This window comes from Phaeoacremonium minimum, assembly GCF_000392275.1.
Source record: "Phaeoacremonium minimum UCRPA7 unplaced genomic scaffold PA7_03_scaffold_409, whole genome shotgun sequence".
NCBI lineage: Eukaryota > Fungi > Ascomycota > Sordariomycetes > Togniniales > Togniniaceae > Phaeoacremonium > Phaeoacremonium minimum.
Genome location: NW_006921311.1, coordinates 26,413 through 40,486, shown reverse-complemented (window position 1 = coordinate 40,486; position 14,074 = coordinate 26,413). Strand labels below are relative to the sequence as shown.

The 14,074-nt window shown below is 54.6% G+C and overlaps 5 protein-coding genes across 5 annotated transcripts; 2 read left to right on the top strand and 3 right to left on the bottom strand.

Moving 5' to 3' along the window:
* Nucleotides 1–1,167: 1,167 nt before the first annotated feature.
* UCRPA7_5290 (putative wd domain protein) lies at nt 1,168–1,950 on the bottom strand (the record flags this gene model as incomplete). Its single annotated transcript, XM_007917837.1, has 1 exon — nt 1,168–1,950. The coding sequence occupies one exon, from the start codon at nt 1,948–1,950 to the stop codon at nt 1,168–1,170; it is 783 nt and encodes a 260-aa protein (XP_007916028.1).
* A 2,212-nt stretch (nt 1,951–4,162) lies between these two features.
* On the top strand, nt 4,163–6,820 carry UCRPA7_5289 (putative et-dependent rrna methyltransferase spb1 protein; the record flags this gene model as incomplete). Its single annotated transcript, XM_007917836.1, has 3 exons — nt 4,163–4,330; nt 4,389–6,213; nt 6,267–6,820. The coding sequence occupies 3 exons, from the start codon at nt 4,163–4,165 to the stop codon at nt 6,818–6,820; spliced, it is 2,547 nt and encodes an 848-aa protein (XP_007916027.1).
* Nucleotides 6,821–8,170: 1,350 nt separating this feature from the next.
* Nucleotides 8,171–9,443, bottom strand: UCRPA7_5288 (putative actin binding protein; the record flags this gene model as incomplete). Its single annotated transcript, XM_007917835.1, has 2 exons — nt 8,171–8,922; nt 9,122–9,443. The coding sequence occupies 2 exons, from the start codon at nt 9,441–9,443 to the stop codon at nt 8,171–8,173; spliced, it is 1,074 nt and encodes a 357-aa protein (XP_007916026.1).
* Nucleotides 9,444–9,969: 526 nt separating this feature from the next.
* UCRPA7_5287 (putative cyclase dehydrase family protein) lies at nt 9,970–10,677 on the top strand (the record flags this gene model as incomplete). The annotated part of the gene is made up of 1 exon (XM_007917834.1): nt 9,970–10,677. The coding sequence occupies one exon, from the start codon at nt 9,970–9,972 to the stop codon at nt 10,675–10,677; it is 708 nt and encodes a 235-aa protein (XP_007916025.1).
* A 792-nt stretch (nt 10,678–11,469) lies between these two features.
* On the bottom strand, nt 11,470–13,242 carry UCRPA7_5286 (putative kinetoplast-associated protein kap-like protein; the record flags this gene model as incomplete). The annotated part of the gene is made up of 2 exons (XM_007917833.1): nt 11,470–12,012; nt 12,073–13,242. 2 exons carry the CDS (start codon nt 13,240–13,242, stop codon nt 11,470–11,472), a joined length of 1,713 nt encoding a protein of 570 aa, XP_007916024.1.
* Between the last annotated feature and the right edge of the window lie 832 nt (nt 13,243–14,074).

Genomic DNA, 14,074 nt, shown 5'->3' with positions numbered 1-14,074 from the left:
ACCTCGAATCAGCCTATCTTGGTGCTGTGCCTTTAGCGCCCGCTAGGCATCATTGGACGCACCGATTACCCCTTGATTTCTTCCATTTCCCTACTCCAAGGGATGGAGAAGATCTCAAACAGGAGTTTAAGAAGCGACTGGCCGAAACAGAGACTCAGCTTACAGCTACCGAGAGGGACGATATCATCAAAGAAGCCGCGTCCATTTTTGACAATATGGCTCTTCTAGTAGAGCAGTTGGATGCCATTTGTGATACCCCTACTGAAGACCAAAGTACAGCTAATAGCTGGACAAACTACCTGACACCGCGATTGGGAACGAGACTGCAGGACAGTATCGCCGTTGCGAAAATCAGGGGCCTCAAAAAGAAGAGCGGGACAGGCGAGGGCGACGGAAGTTCTGAAAGTGAAGGTACTAGAACAGAAAGCTCCGATTCGACCAGCGGAGGAGAGGACAGCACGAGTGACATTGAGGGCAAAAACATCGAAGACCAAAATCATCGATTGCAGCATCGTAGCGACTCGCCCCGTGCTGTCCATTTTGGTACTACGCTACCTCGGCCAAAGAAGCTCGATACAGCTCAGAGGCATCACTTCTCGACTGACGGCGCCCTTGATGTGTGCCCTGTAGCCTTGTCGGGCTTGGAAAAACGCCAGTCAACGACAAATGTCTCCCGCTTGCCCGATAGCCTTCTATTACTAGGCTTTTTGTTGGTCACCCTAGGCTTTGTGTATATACGTTCCGGTGGCAGCTGACGGTTGTCAAACTTTAAACTTGGGTTCATTTGATGAGATAACGAGTCAGGATACACACACGATACCCTAGAGTAAGCATAGCGAAGAAGATGGATAGAAGGTTGTCTCTTTAGGTGGAAGGCGCTTGGGGTTTCCCGAGGGATAGTGAATTTCATTTGGGTATTTCATGTACTACCTTGAGACTTGAAGTCCAATACACACGCCACAACTCCTAGACTATGCTTAGAGAACAGCTCTATAGCAACAAGGGGCATTAGCTCCCCATAACCCATAATAGACTCAAACAGCTTTAACATGCCATGCTTTAGTTATGCAATGCATAAACGCCCCAAAGTGATATCGGACAGAGTATTGCTGAACGCAGCGAATTATACTCAAACAGACCCTATTATTCACGCCGTCGTCATGTGTATCACCACTCGTCCTCGTCAAAGTCGTCTCCCACATCCGCCCACCCACAGCCCCATCTCCTGCCCTCCGTCTCGCCACCGGTCCGCAGATCCGCCGCCTGGCTGCGGTCCTCGCCCCAGCAGCGGATCATGTAGTCGTCGCCCACGGTGACCAGCTTGCCGTCCCGCGTCCATGTCAGCGCGCCCACCTCCTTGTCGTGGCCGCGGATCAGCGGCGTGCCGTTGCGCACGATGGGGATGGTGTCGACGAGCCGCGCCGACAGGTTCGTCATGCTGTTCGTCCTGAACAGGCCCGGCCGCCCGCCGGCGGCGGCGGACGACCGCGTGGCGTGGGAGGCGCCGAACGTGGCCTCGGAGACGGTGGGGATGTACTGCCTGCCGGAGGCGAAGTCATCCTGGAAGTAGCGCTCGTCGGTGGGGAACACTACGGCGCCGCCGTCGCTGCTGCCGACGGCGAGCAGCTCGGACTGGCCGTTGCGCATCGGCCGCAGGGCGGACTTGATGTAGAAGCTGGTGGCGTGGAAGAGCGGGTGGCGGAAGCCGTACATTGGGCCGAGACCCTCCTGGGCGGTTGCGTACTTCCGCCGCGGGGGCTCCGTCTTGGAAGCAAGTTCAGGGGCGTGTCCCAGAACTAGGTGTGCTGTGGAGTAGGCGTAGACGGTGTTGTCTTTGCAGAGGGCGTAGAGACGAGCACCGTCAGTGCTGAGGCTCATCGAACTGATTCCGAAATGGCGCCATGAGGTGTGTGAGTCCGGAGGCGCCGTATAAGAAACGGGATTGCTCATCTTGTGCCGTGAGGTGTGTATTGACCTGATATCCCACAACTTGACGCTAGCATCTGCCTCACAGGCTGATAATAGCAAGTGTTCTCGTCCTGCTGGGAGAAACTGGATAGCGGTCACAGACACGTCGCTTATTCGGCCCTGGACCTCTCCTCGACTCGCTACATCCGCGTGGGTCATGCTCTGTTGCTGTTGGCGTGTCTGTCGCTGCGTCCGCGCATGTGCATCGTATATACTGTTGACGACGCATCCATTGGTGAGTTGCCGTGGTAGTCTATATCGCAGTGCCGATTCTCGCTCGATGATAGCTTCATTCACCGGCCCTCCTTTACACCTAAGATCCCATATTTGCACGCTTCCATCTCTGCTCGACGTGGCCAGAACACTCTTATTCGCATTTCCGGGTTGGAAGCGCACTTGTTTCAAAGATGCTGTATGATGCGCTAATATTGAAATTGGGGTCTGGGTCATGACATCAATTACCTTGCCAGTCTGGTCCCCCGATGCTGTCGCTAGTAAAGAATCATCGTCCGAAAAGGCGAGATCAATGACGGCATTCCCATGCGTTTGGAACGTTAAATGTATCTTGTCGAACCTGTCCGAGGTATCCAGCAATCTGATCCGGCCTTCCTCATCGCCAACTGCAACCAAACTGTTCGTGTGACAAGCTGCTGTACAAAAGGGAATACACCGGTGGGCTCCTTCATGGCTGGAGCAGAAGTGAACATCTGTAGGTTTACTGCAGAGGTCAGCCGTCTCTGACCTCCAGTCTGAGACGGGATATGACATGTAGGACCGGCCAGCACACGGCATTCCCCCGACTTCCCTCTGAGCAAGATGAGCACCCAGCCCTCGTTGCGTCATCGGCACAACCCGCCTGATAGGAGCCGCCTCCGGCTCTGAGTATGCATCAGAAACGTCATCGTCGAAGTCAGACAGGTCCGCAGTTGACTGGCTGAACTGTACAGACTCAATTGGGCTGAGCAACCCAGGCCTCGTGCCTGTGCCAGCACGAAGACTTGGTGAGGTTGGGAGAGATGGTGGTTTCAGTGGTGAGGACTCGGGAGTGTGATGGGTCTTCCGCCTCTTGACGACACGGGGAGTCGTAGACGACAGGACATCGTCTCCGATATTTGCCTCGGAGATTGGCTTGAGTGGGCTGGAAGGTGTCTGGTAGCGGTTGAGAGCCGGGGCGGTAAGGTCTCTCAGGGCTTTCCTGGCGGCACTGGGCTTGGAGGAGACTCTGGATCGCGGGGTGAAGAACCTCCTGAACTTCCTAGGTGTGATGGAGGGTAATCGGCGTTCCTTGGGAGGCGGGAGTCTTGGAGGCGAGAGGATATGGCTGTTCATGAACGAGCCGTTCTCATCCGGGGCTCTGTTCTCTGCCATGGTGCTGGCGCCTCACTAAGACAACAGAAGACGCTCGCTGATACCCGGCGCACAAGCTCCCTCTACCGACACAACAGGCAATTGAGATAATATCACGGACGAGAAACAACCATTATGATCGAGAGGAGAAGACACCAGTTGAGCTCGGGCGGAGAGGGAAAAGTCAGTGGCGGGGAAGAGCCCGCATTGCAGGGGATGGATGCTATAGCGTGTGCTTCCGAGACGCGCTGATGATGCTGGCCCGCCGGGTCCAAGACGCGCTGCGTACCCGCGACTTTAAGTGGTACTGGCGTTAGCGTGGGCCGAGGCGCTGCACCAGGCCAATCGCCACACGCGACAGCGCTGAAACCCTCCCGGGTCTGCTAGGCGATGGACAGGACTGTAAGACACTCGGGCAAAGATCGTCAATCCCCTCCAATAATTAGATAAAAACGCACCTCGAGCTGAGGATATGAAGGAGCCTTTGCAGTGTCAATGATATCATTACTTTACATATTCTTAATCTTGAGCATAGACTACCTATAAGTTAAGTGAGGATTAAGGTGATCTACCTATAGTGGCTGGCATTCGCCAGTTCTAGCGATCATGTTAGTGCATACCTTACCGTGTTAGTGGCCGTCCATCTTACCGCCTTCGAGGTTGAGCCCCCAGCCGCTTGCTTATCGCACAACCCCACCGCTCCTTATCGGCTGGCCGCAAAGAAAAAAAATTCGAGACTGCAGAGCGGCGGGCGGCTTGAGATAGAGACTTACATTCTCGACCACCACTGCGCAATATCCGGCGCCGCGTCCTTACTTCTTCTTGAGCCAACACCCACGTACTCACGATGGCGATCCAGAAGAAGCACGGAAAGGGTCGTCTTGACAAGTGGTACAAGCTTGCCAAGGAGAAGGGTTACCGCGCTCGTGCCGCCTTCAAGCTCATCCAGCTGAACAAGAAGTATGGCTTCCTCGAGAAGAGCAAGGTCCTGCTGGATCTTTGCGCCGCCCCCGGAGTACGTCTGAATCCTTCCTTCCACCCCGATTGATTTTCTTCGTGCTGACAGTCTCTAGTCATGGTGTCAAGTCGCCGCCGAGGTCATGCCCGTGGGCAGTCTCATCGTCGGTGTCGATCTCGCCCCGATCAAGCCCATCCCCAAGGTCATCACCTTCCAGAGCGATATCACCACCGAGAAGTGCAGAGCAACGATAAGACAACACTTGAAGTCATGGAAGGCCGACACTGTTCTCCACGACGGTGCGCCAAACGTCGGTACTGCGTGGGTGCAGGATTCGTTCAACCAGGCCGAGCTGGCACTGCAGTCCATGAAGCTGGCCACCGAGTTCCTCGCAGAGGGCGGTACTTTCGTCACCAAGGTTTTCCGCTCCAAGGATTATAACTCTCTACTCTGGGTGTTCAATCAGCTTTTCACAAAAGTCGAGGCCACCAAGCCGCCGTCGTCCCGAAATGTGTCCGCCGAAATTTTCGTCGTTTGCAAGGGCTACAAGGCGCCCAAGAGGATCGACCCCAAGTTCCTCGATCCTCGCTCGGTCTTTGAGGAACTGACGGCACCCACGCCCAACAACGAGGCGAAGGTCTACAATCCCGAAGTCAAGAAGAGGAAGCGAGAGGGTTACGAGGAGGGAGACTACATCCAGTTCAAGGAGATCCCGGCCAGCGAGTTCATCCAGACCACCGATCCCATCGCTATTCTAGGCAGCATCAACCGCTTGACTTTCCAGCAGGCAAAGAACGGTGATGTGGCCCTGGCGGCGCTGGACAAGCTGCCCGAGACGACCGACGAAATCCGCCTGTGCTGCCAAGATCTGCGAGTGCTGGGCCGCAAAGAATTCAAAATGCTCCTAAGATGGCGGCTGAGGGTGCGGGAGATTTTCGGCTTTCCAAACAAGAAGACCGCTCAGCCCGAGCTCTCGGAAGAGACTGCTCAGGTGGAAAATATGGACGAGGAGATGAAAATCCAAGAGGAACTGCAAGCTCTGAAGGACAAGGCTAGTTCAAAGAAGAAGAGAGAAAAGCGTAGAGAGAACGAGCAGAAACAGAGAGACATTGTCAGGATGCAGCTCAATATGGTTGCCCCTATGGATATTGGTATGGAGCAAGCTGGCCCACAAGGTGAAGGTGCCATGTTTGCGCTGAGGAACCTCAACAAGTCGAGTGCTGCCCTCAGTAGGGTAGCCAAGGGCAAGATGGTTGTCGTCCCCGAGGCAAAGAAAGACCGTGATAGTGGTATCGGCTCGTCCGGGGAGACAGATGACGAGAGTGACGAGGACGGCGATCGTCTGGAAGGAGAGCTGGACAGTCTCTACGACCAGTACCGAGAGCGGAAATCAGCATCAGACGCCAAGTACCGTGCTAAGAGGGCAAGGCAGGAACACGGAGATGATGAATGGGAGGGTGTGTCCGCAGATGAGAATGCTAGCAGTGATGACGAGGACGAGCTACAAGAGGAGAGCAGTGATGACTCTGAGACTGAGGATGGATTGCCTTCCGACAAGTCGCTCTTGACCGATCTTGACAAGACGTCGTCTGACAACAGCGGTCTGTCTAAGCGAGCAAGGAGTTTCTTCAACCAAGATATTTTCAAAGACATTCCCGGTATCCTTGATGAGCCGGCAGAAGATGAGGGAGATGCTGAAGCAATGGATGTGGATGAGGCTGAAGAGGTTGAGGAAGAGTTGGAGATCTCATCTGACGAGGAAGTGCCAGAGGTCGCACCGCCGAAGCAAAAGAAGGTGAAACAGGTTGAGATAGCGGTCGACGGGCACGACTCGGATTCGGAGGAAAGCGACGATGGCGGGTTTGAGGTTGTCAAGGACAAAAAAGACGATGAGGATGACTGGGAGGAAGAAGACAAACGGCGGAAGGATGGTCGACTTGGTAAGACCTCCATCCAAGCCTTTCCATGACCGACAATTTGCTAATGGCTACAGATATCGACATCATTACCGCAGAAGCTATGACTCTGGCTCATGAGCTAGCCACCGGCAAGAAGACCAGCCAGGACATTATTGATGAAGGTTTCACCAAGCATGCGTTCCGTGACAAGGACGGCCTCCCAGAGTGGTTCCTAGAGGACGAACACAGACACGACAAACCCCATAAGCCCATCACCAAGGCTGCGGCACAAGCCATCAAGGAGAAGATGAGAGCGCTCAATGCCCGCCCCATCAAGAAGGTCCGTGAGGCAAAAGCACGCAAGAAGTTCGCCGCCGCTCGTCGTCTGGAGAAACTCAAGAAGAAGTCTGATATGCTGGTGGAGGACTCCGGCATGACTGAGAAGGAGAAGGCGGACTCGATCCAGAGGCTGCTCGCCAAGGCGGGCAAGAAAAAGATGCGAAAGCCCGTAAAGGTTGTTGTCGCTGGCGGTGCCAACAAGGGCAAGGGCCGTCCGGCTGGAGTGAAGGGCAGATACAAGATGGTAGATTCAAGGATGAAGAAGGAAACGCGGGCATTGAAGAGGATAGCCAAGAGCAAAAAGAGGTAGAGATCCACGGCCTTGGATCCTTGGTCCAAATTAATAGCATCGGCGTTGTCTTGCAATAAGTATTATGACGCCATTTTCGTGATCTCCCAGTGAATTCCTGCAACGTCGATTTCCCTGTTATCATATTGAAGGATTCTGTGGAGCAGGAGCGATTATATCAGCCAGCTCAAAAATTAACAGAATGAATTAATATGCAGCTGCTCAGTAAAAACGGCGTAGTTCCTGGGGTGCTTCAGATGATGAGGAACCAAACGCTATGAGATGTACTATTAACATATAATCTATTCCTCGGTATCGAGCCAAAATCTTTGGTCCAGCAAGGTTGGATCATCTACATGCTCTATAGCCTGACCATCTTGTCAATGCTCTGTAAGGTTGTTGTAAAGTCGTTCAGTATGACTAGATATTGAGACGGTCACAAGGGGTGGGATGGAAGAGAAGGGTGTGATCAATGGCGGAACTTGAAAAAGACCGAAATAATAAAAGTATTGTAAAAAATTATACCACGGCGCGGAGTCGACCTAAGGTGCTCTCGAGGTTTGGAGGTTGCTGCGTTGTGGGCGAAACAGGTAAGAGATATCGCGAAGGGCAGATGTACCCAGTGTCAAAATATCGTCAACCTCTAGAACGACCAACAGCAAAATCAAGCCACAGAACCCGGAATATGGGTGGAAAAGGGACAAAAAAGGAGTTCGGAGCTTTCAGCTCCTACATCTCCTCCCCCGGGCTTGGGTAGGTCTCTAGTCGACGCCCGTATTTGCTGGGTTGTTGGATATAGTTTGTTGATGATCTATGATTTTTCCTCCGATCGACCACGTTTACAACTTCCTCCGATCGGCCACGTTCACAACCAGCCGACCACCGGGGCGTCCCCCGATGGTCGACAAATATTTTGGCCCTTTTAGAACCTTATAAGGGCTTTGCAAGTTTCCCATGCCCCCACCACCAAAACATCTGCCAGCACATAGTACCATTCACTCGCCCGTATGTTCCATTACTAGACTGTTTGCCCGACACCGTGCCTCACTTTCAACTTGATGCCAGCCAAACAGTCACCACTCGGTGAGCGCCATCTCCATCCCGACCACACACCCAACCATCAACCAACATCATCCTTGGCTTTTACCCGTCGCAGCCAGGATCACGCAGCTAACCAAGACCAACGACAGCAACACATAGAGCCCCAGTACCATGACTTGAGTTGAACACAGTTGAAAGACGTGGCGTCTTATCAGGTCACCTTGTGACGCATCCCAGCACACATCATAACCAAGGCTCTTTCGGTGAAGATATCAGCGGCACAAAAAACATACAGCAGAACATAGCAAAACACACGAGGGTCAACGGGAATTAACTTGATTTCTTCCTAAACCTGCCCTGTAGCCAACAACGATACATCTTCAGCTTGCGAGCGCGGTTCACTAATAACCGCCGATCAACGCCCAGGTCTTCGATCTCGAAGACAGCAGCGTTCTCGTCCCCTTCGTCTGTTGCTAGCTTGCCGGACCAGATGCCTGCCAGCTCGTCCTTGTCGAAGAAGTAGACCCGCGTACCGTCTCCGCGAACGTAGAAGTTCTCGTCGAGGTAGCGACCTTTGCGGAACCGGACCTGCGCGAGATCACCTCTCCCATAGTCGCGGAAGCAGACCTCGCCGCCGGGTCTGAGAAGCCGGTGCACGTTATGGACGGCCTTCTTCCACTGCGCCGGTGACAATGCGGAGAAGATGAAGATCAGCAGGGCGACGTCCACGGAGCCCTCCTCGAGGCCAGGAGGGAGGTCGTCGCCTGCGATGTCCCACACATCCGCTTGCATGTGCTCGGTATTGTACTCCTCGTGAGACCGCATGACATCGACGGCCTTCTTGGAGAAATCGCAAGCATGAACCTTGAGATGAGGGTTCTTGTTCTGTGCGAGGATAGGGAAGGCAGTGTTGCCAGCTCCAGCTCCTATTTCGAGGAGCGTGATGGGGCCGGCATCTTCCTTCGTTACCTTGTCTAGCACAGGGAACTCCTGTTGTAGCCACTTCCTGTTCTTGAAGAAGTTGGCGGTGTTGTTCTTGTAGAACTGATTCCAGAACTTTGCAGGATCATCATTGACTCTTTCTGTTGGTCATATTAGCCATGTTGTTATGAACAGGATGAAGCTGAACAGTAAGTGCTATATGAGAAGGCATATCAGATGGGAGCGAAAGATGATGGTACAGTTTGTCCTCATTATTAGTCGGATGAACTATGCATAATGTAAATCATCACAAAAGCCGGGGGTTTAAGTCAGGAGTAAAAGGAAAAATGCGTGACTCACTCCTGTCAAAGTCAGAGACGGGAGACTGGCGCTGCATCTCGTACTGCTGTTCAGCGTACTCTTTATACGTGTCGTCAGTCTCCACGTGGTCCCAGGCATTGAACTCGAAGACATCGTCTTGCTCGTTCAGATAGCGAGACCCGAACTGGAAGGGATCAGTCCTCTTCTGGTTGTACTGGGGGTCGTGGGACCGATGAGGAGGCACGGCCGTGACCGGATCCGCGACGATGTTCAGCGAAGACATCTCTGTCTCCAGCTTCTCCTCGGTGCCTGGTGAGGATGGCACGGCGGAAGGCACCTCTTCGGGTGCTGCAGTAGCCATGGCGTTGAGGTTGAGACTTGTCAGAGCTTCTTGTATAGAGCAGCTGACGAGTGTCCAGAGACTATCGAACTGTCTCTGAGATGTCGTAGACACGACGCAGCATGGTGTGCTGAGGCTGCGGTAGCTACAAACACCGAAAGAAAAGTGTGAGAGAAGATGCGAGTAGGTTAAAAAAAATTCTGGCCATCGAAATAAGTTTGGTGTGGCTCACCGATAAGTGTTCGTGGGGCTCGTTATCGGCTGTGGCTCAATTCCCTACCTAGTAGTACTGTGCGAATTGCGATTGTAGACTCGAGTGGGCCGAGGCTGCACATCAAGCTCCTGGTCCACTGACATCAACACTATTTTCTTTGATTCCAAGCGGATGGCGTCGAGGGGATACATCTTTCGGAAACCCACGATGATACGATAACGAAGCATTTCAGAGACGGTCAATTAGGACGAGAGCATGTCTTGGCGACCCAATTCGTCCTTTATAACACCTCCCAGCTTTTAGCTATTCCAATCTTCCACACCCCGGGCATACATGGCGACCAAGCTCCCTCTCCGAATCGCCGCACCAGTCCGGCCCCGGCCCTTCATCCGCCTCCCTCTCCCCCAGCAACGACGCACCTTTCTCTCCGAGCTCGGCAAGGCCCTGGGCGCCGACCCCAGCAAGCCAGCGCGCATCAACGTGTCCCGGACGCTACCGCACAGCTCCTGGGACCTGTACACGCTGATCGCCGACGTCGACAGCTACCGGGACTTCGTGCCGTTCTGCACGTCGTCGCGCGTGACGCGGTGGACGGCCCCCGACCCGCAGACCGGCCAGAAGTGGCCCGCCGAGGCGGACCTGACGGTCGGCGCCTTCGGCTTCACCCAGACGTACACGTCGCGCCTGCGCTGCGTCCCGGGCGTGTCGGTGGAGGCGCTCAGCGGGGAGGACGCGCTCGCCGGGTCTGAGACCGAGACCGAGGCCGGGCCCGAGCCGCTGCGGAAGACGGCGGCGAGCCAGAACAGCGTGTTCAGATCGCTCATCACCAAGTGGACTGTCACGCCGGTCGAGAAGGCGGCGGCCGCCCCGGGCGGCGGCGGCGGCAGGGACTGGACGGCGGTGGATCTCAGCATCTTGTTCCATTTTGCGAACCCGGCACACCAGATCGCCATGTCTTCCATGTCGGAGGAGCAGGCGCGTCGTATGATCGCTGCTTTTGAACAAAGAGCAAAAGAAATGTTTGGTCGTAAGCAGCGCTGAGGCGACTTAGATCTCTCGTACACTATCTCGACTTCCCGAGCAACCACTTGCGGCCAATACATACGTACCGCGTTGCTACGCCATGTGTTCTCCTACAACGATCGGCACAGGAGTGGCCAACTTAGCATCGGCCAGGATAGAAAAGCTTTGTACCACCACACAACTCACATAGGGATACTAAAAAAGGTGTAGACATGTAACATTTTGCATTTAGATGATAGACAATTCATGTAGACCCAGACACTGTATAGGTAGAACCAAACATCTACTCAACCCGTTTCGATCAAACCAGGATTTCAAAAGACTCTCCCCGTTTCGTGAAGTGTCCTTTGCGCCAGCCCGAGGGGTATTGTATTTCAGACCTTTCCTCCCAAAAGTTAGAAAAGGGGATACATCTGGGGGCCCAGGCCTGTAAGAACTGCTCCCAACCATGACAGCCAGCGTTCAACCATTCTCTCATTTCTTCACATCCCTCAATACTCCGTCGCAAATGCAGAAGAGGGATCAAATATCAAAAAAGAACTTCCCAGAAAAGAAACGATCTTGCCCCAAAAAAGAAGAAAAACGAAGAATAAAGGCAGAAGGGGGAATCCATTGCATAACCAAAATGCCCTAGGTATCAAGAATGGTCATCGAAGCATGATGTATGCAAGAAATGAAGTTGGCCGCAAGAGGAATCATGATCGCGTGATTAAATGGCGTGTGAGCGGAGATGTCAATACATGCGTCTATTTCCTCCTGTTTCCCATTTGTTAGAAGCGGACGATTGGATAGGTGATATGGCAGAACTACTCACTTCTTGCTGCTTGATTTGGCAGGTTTCCCCGAAAGGAAGCTCATAAAAGAGGTATCTCTTCCCTTCTTGTCGGATTTCTTGCCTTCCTTCGGAGGTCTGGCATCGACAACGTTCACGCCTTGAGGCATGGGCCGAGCATGCTGGGGCATTCCCCGTCCCAGCCAGCCTGGAGGCATTGGCGGCTGCTGGCCACCGCCGCCACCAGGGGCAGGCCGACCCATTGGCCGCATACCAGCGGGCATTTGCCCGTGCATGCCACGGCCTTGCATCCGAGGATCGTGTCCCTGACGCCGAAGATGCTCCATTATGCGCGGGTCCATCGGCTGGCCCTGATGCATGTTAGGGTGATGTCGCAAGGGATTCTTGTCCATCGGCCACATGTGCATCGTGATCGCCCAGTCGGGTTGGACAACCTTGTCCCAGACTGAGGGCAGAATGATCTCGCCATTGGGGCCAATCAGGTCGTAGTGGCCCTCCTGTACATGAGGACCGATGACTTCGACGTGCAAGAAAGCTTGCTTGATGAGCTCTTCCATCCCCTATATCGCAATTAGATTAGCACTCTTTTCGTAGACAGACTTGTGAGATTTTGAACATACCGTCCAGGTTTGACACAAGTGAAAAGGAAAACTGAATTTCCTTCCTACCGCATCCTTGAACTTGATGGGTGCCTTCTCCGCGCCCTTCGCAGCTTCTTCGGCCTTGGCCTTGGCCTCCTCCATGATCTTGTTTCTTAGAGCCTCCTCGGCCTTCTTCCTCTCCTCTTCGGCGGCGGCAGCATCCTCGGCGGCTTTCCGCTCGGCCTCGATCTTTTGTCTTGCCTCGAGCTCGGCCTTGAGCTTGGCTTCTTCCTCAAGCTTCTTCCTCCACTCCGCATCCTCAGCGGCCTTCTTCTCGGCAGCTTTCTTTGCGTCTTCCTCCGCCTTGATCTGAGCTTCGATCCTGGCCTTGGCCGCTGCCTCCGCTAGCGCGGCTGCTTCCGCCTCTCTCTTCTTTCGCTCTTCGTCCGCTCTCCGTTCAGCCTCGAGCTTATCCCGAGCGTCACGTTCTGCCCGTGCCATGGCCTCTGCATGTAGTTTCGCTCGCTCCTCCTCGGCCTTCTTCTCGGCCTCTATCCTCTCTCTTGCGGCCTTCTCTGCCTCGATCTTGGCCTTCTCAATCTCCTTCTTGGCCTCTTCTTGCGCTCTGCGCATGGCATCCATTCTCCTCTCGAAGGCGTCTTCGGCATCCTTTCGGATCTTCTCCTCGATCATGGCCTGCTTTTCGGCCTCTTCCTTCTTGGCTCGCTCGGCCTTGAAGAGCTCCAATTGGGCCTTCATCGCCTCAAGCTCCGGATCGGGCGTCTTCTTTGCTGGCGGTGCAGGGGTCGTGGGTGCCGCGGGGACTGGGGGTTCCGTGGGCGGAGGGGGAGGGGGGGAGTTGTACATGAACTGCTGCATGTGTGGTGGCAGACCGCCATAACCAGGCCCAGCACCTCCGTAATAGCCGCCCTGATAGGGCATCACATCGTAGGAGCCCCGGGGGTCTTGTCCAAAGTAGCTTGCGCCGCTCGAGTGATTCATGGGACTGAAGGGATTGTTATAATTGTTATATGGGACGACTTGTCCGCCAGGGTGGTACGGACCCGGCGGGTATGCGCCAACGACACTCTGGGGATATGCTGGCGCGTGGCCGCGTGCGCCAAAGTAGCTGTGGGCCGGGGGAGGCACCGGCGCCGGGTAGCGGCCATAGCCGTACTCGTCCGAGGCCTCGCTGCTTACGGTCTGCATTGGTGGTGGATTTGGTGCCTGGTAGGCAAAGGGCTGTCTCTGGTGGTGGCGATGGGGGAGACTGTGCCGGCGCGAAGGGTTGCGCGTGGGACGGCTAGGTGGGCGCCGCGGGGGCGGGTAGTCTGCGCTGGCTGAGGCCGAGTCGTTTGGGTCAATCTCGTCGAGATCTTGGCCCCAATCGAGATCGTCCGCCTGCGACGAGCTAAATTCCTGACTATCGTGGTCGTCGTCGTCGGTCAGCGAATCTGATCGCGAAGAATTAGGGTGATCTATAGTAATGGTGGTCCTTTGTCGGTCGCTGTGGTGGTAAGACGGAAAGGTTAGCAACTCAGCTCTGGCAGTTCGGGCACTGAAACAAGTGGGAGACCGGGGAAAATAGCCCAGACAAGGGGAGACTATGCGGCGGAGCAATGGCGGATTGGGGTCCTCTCGAAAGCGGCCGTACTTACGACATTGGGAAGAGCTGGCGGAGAGTACCCTTCACTCACGACGATCTGCGAGGAGAAGGCCGGAGTAAAGGTGTCCTTCAAGTAAGGAGAGGGTCGACTAGGTAGTTCGTTCCCGTAGCAGCAGCAGACTGGTACCCAGCTGGACGCCTCAAGGCTTTGGCTTTCGCGGGGCCGGCGCGCGCGCACACAAGAGAAAGAAAAGGGCGTCCGTGGTGGTAGCGACGTAATCGCAAGAGAGGGGTTGCTTTCTAGTATGAGCGACTGGGGCGGACAGACAGAATATTGTGCGAGCGACAACGGCGCGCTAGAGAGCAGGAAGTGTGTGGGAAAGAGGCAAGACTGTTTGGTCTGGTGATCTGACTGAGGCCAGCAACGAGTTTGGG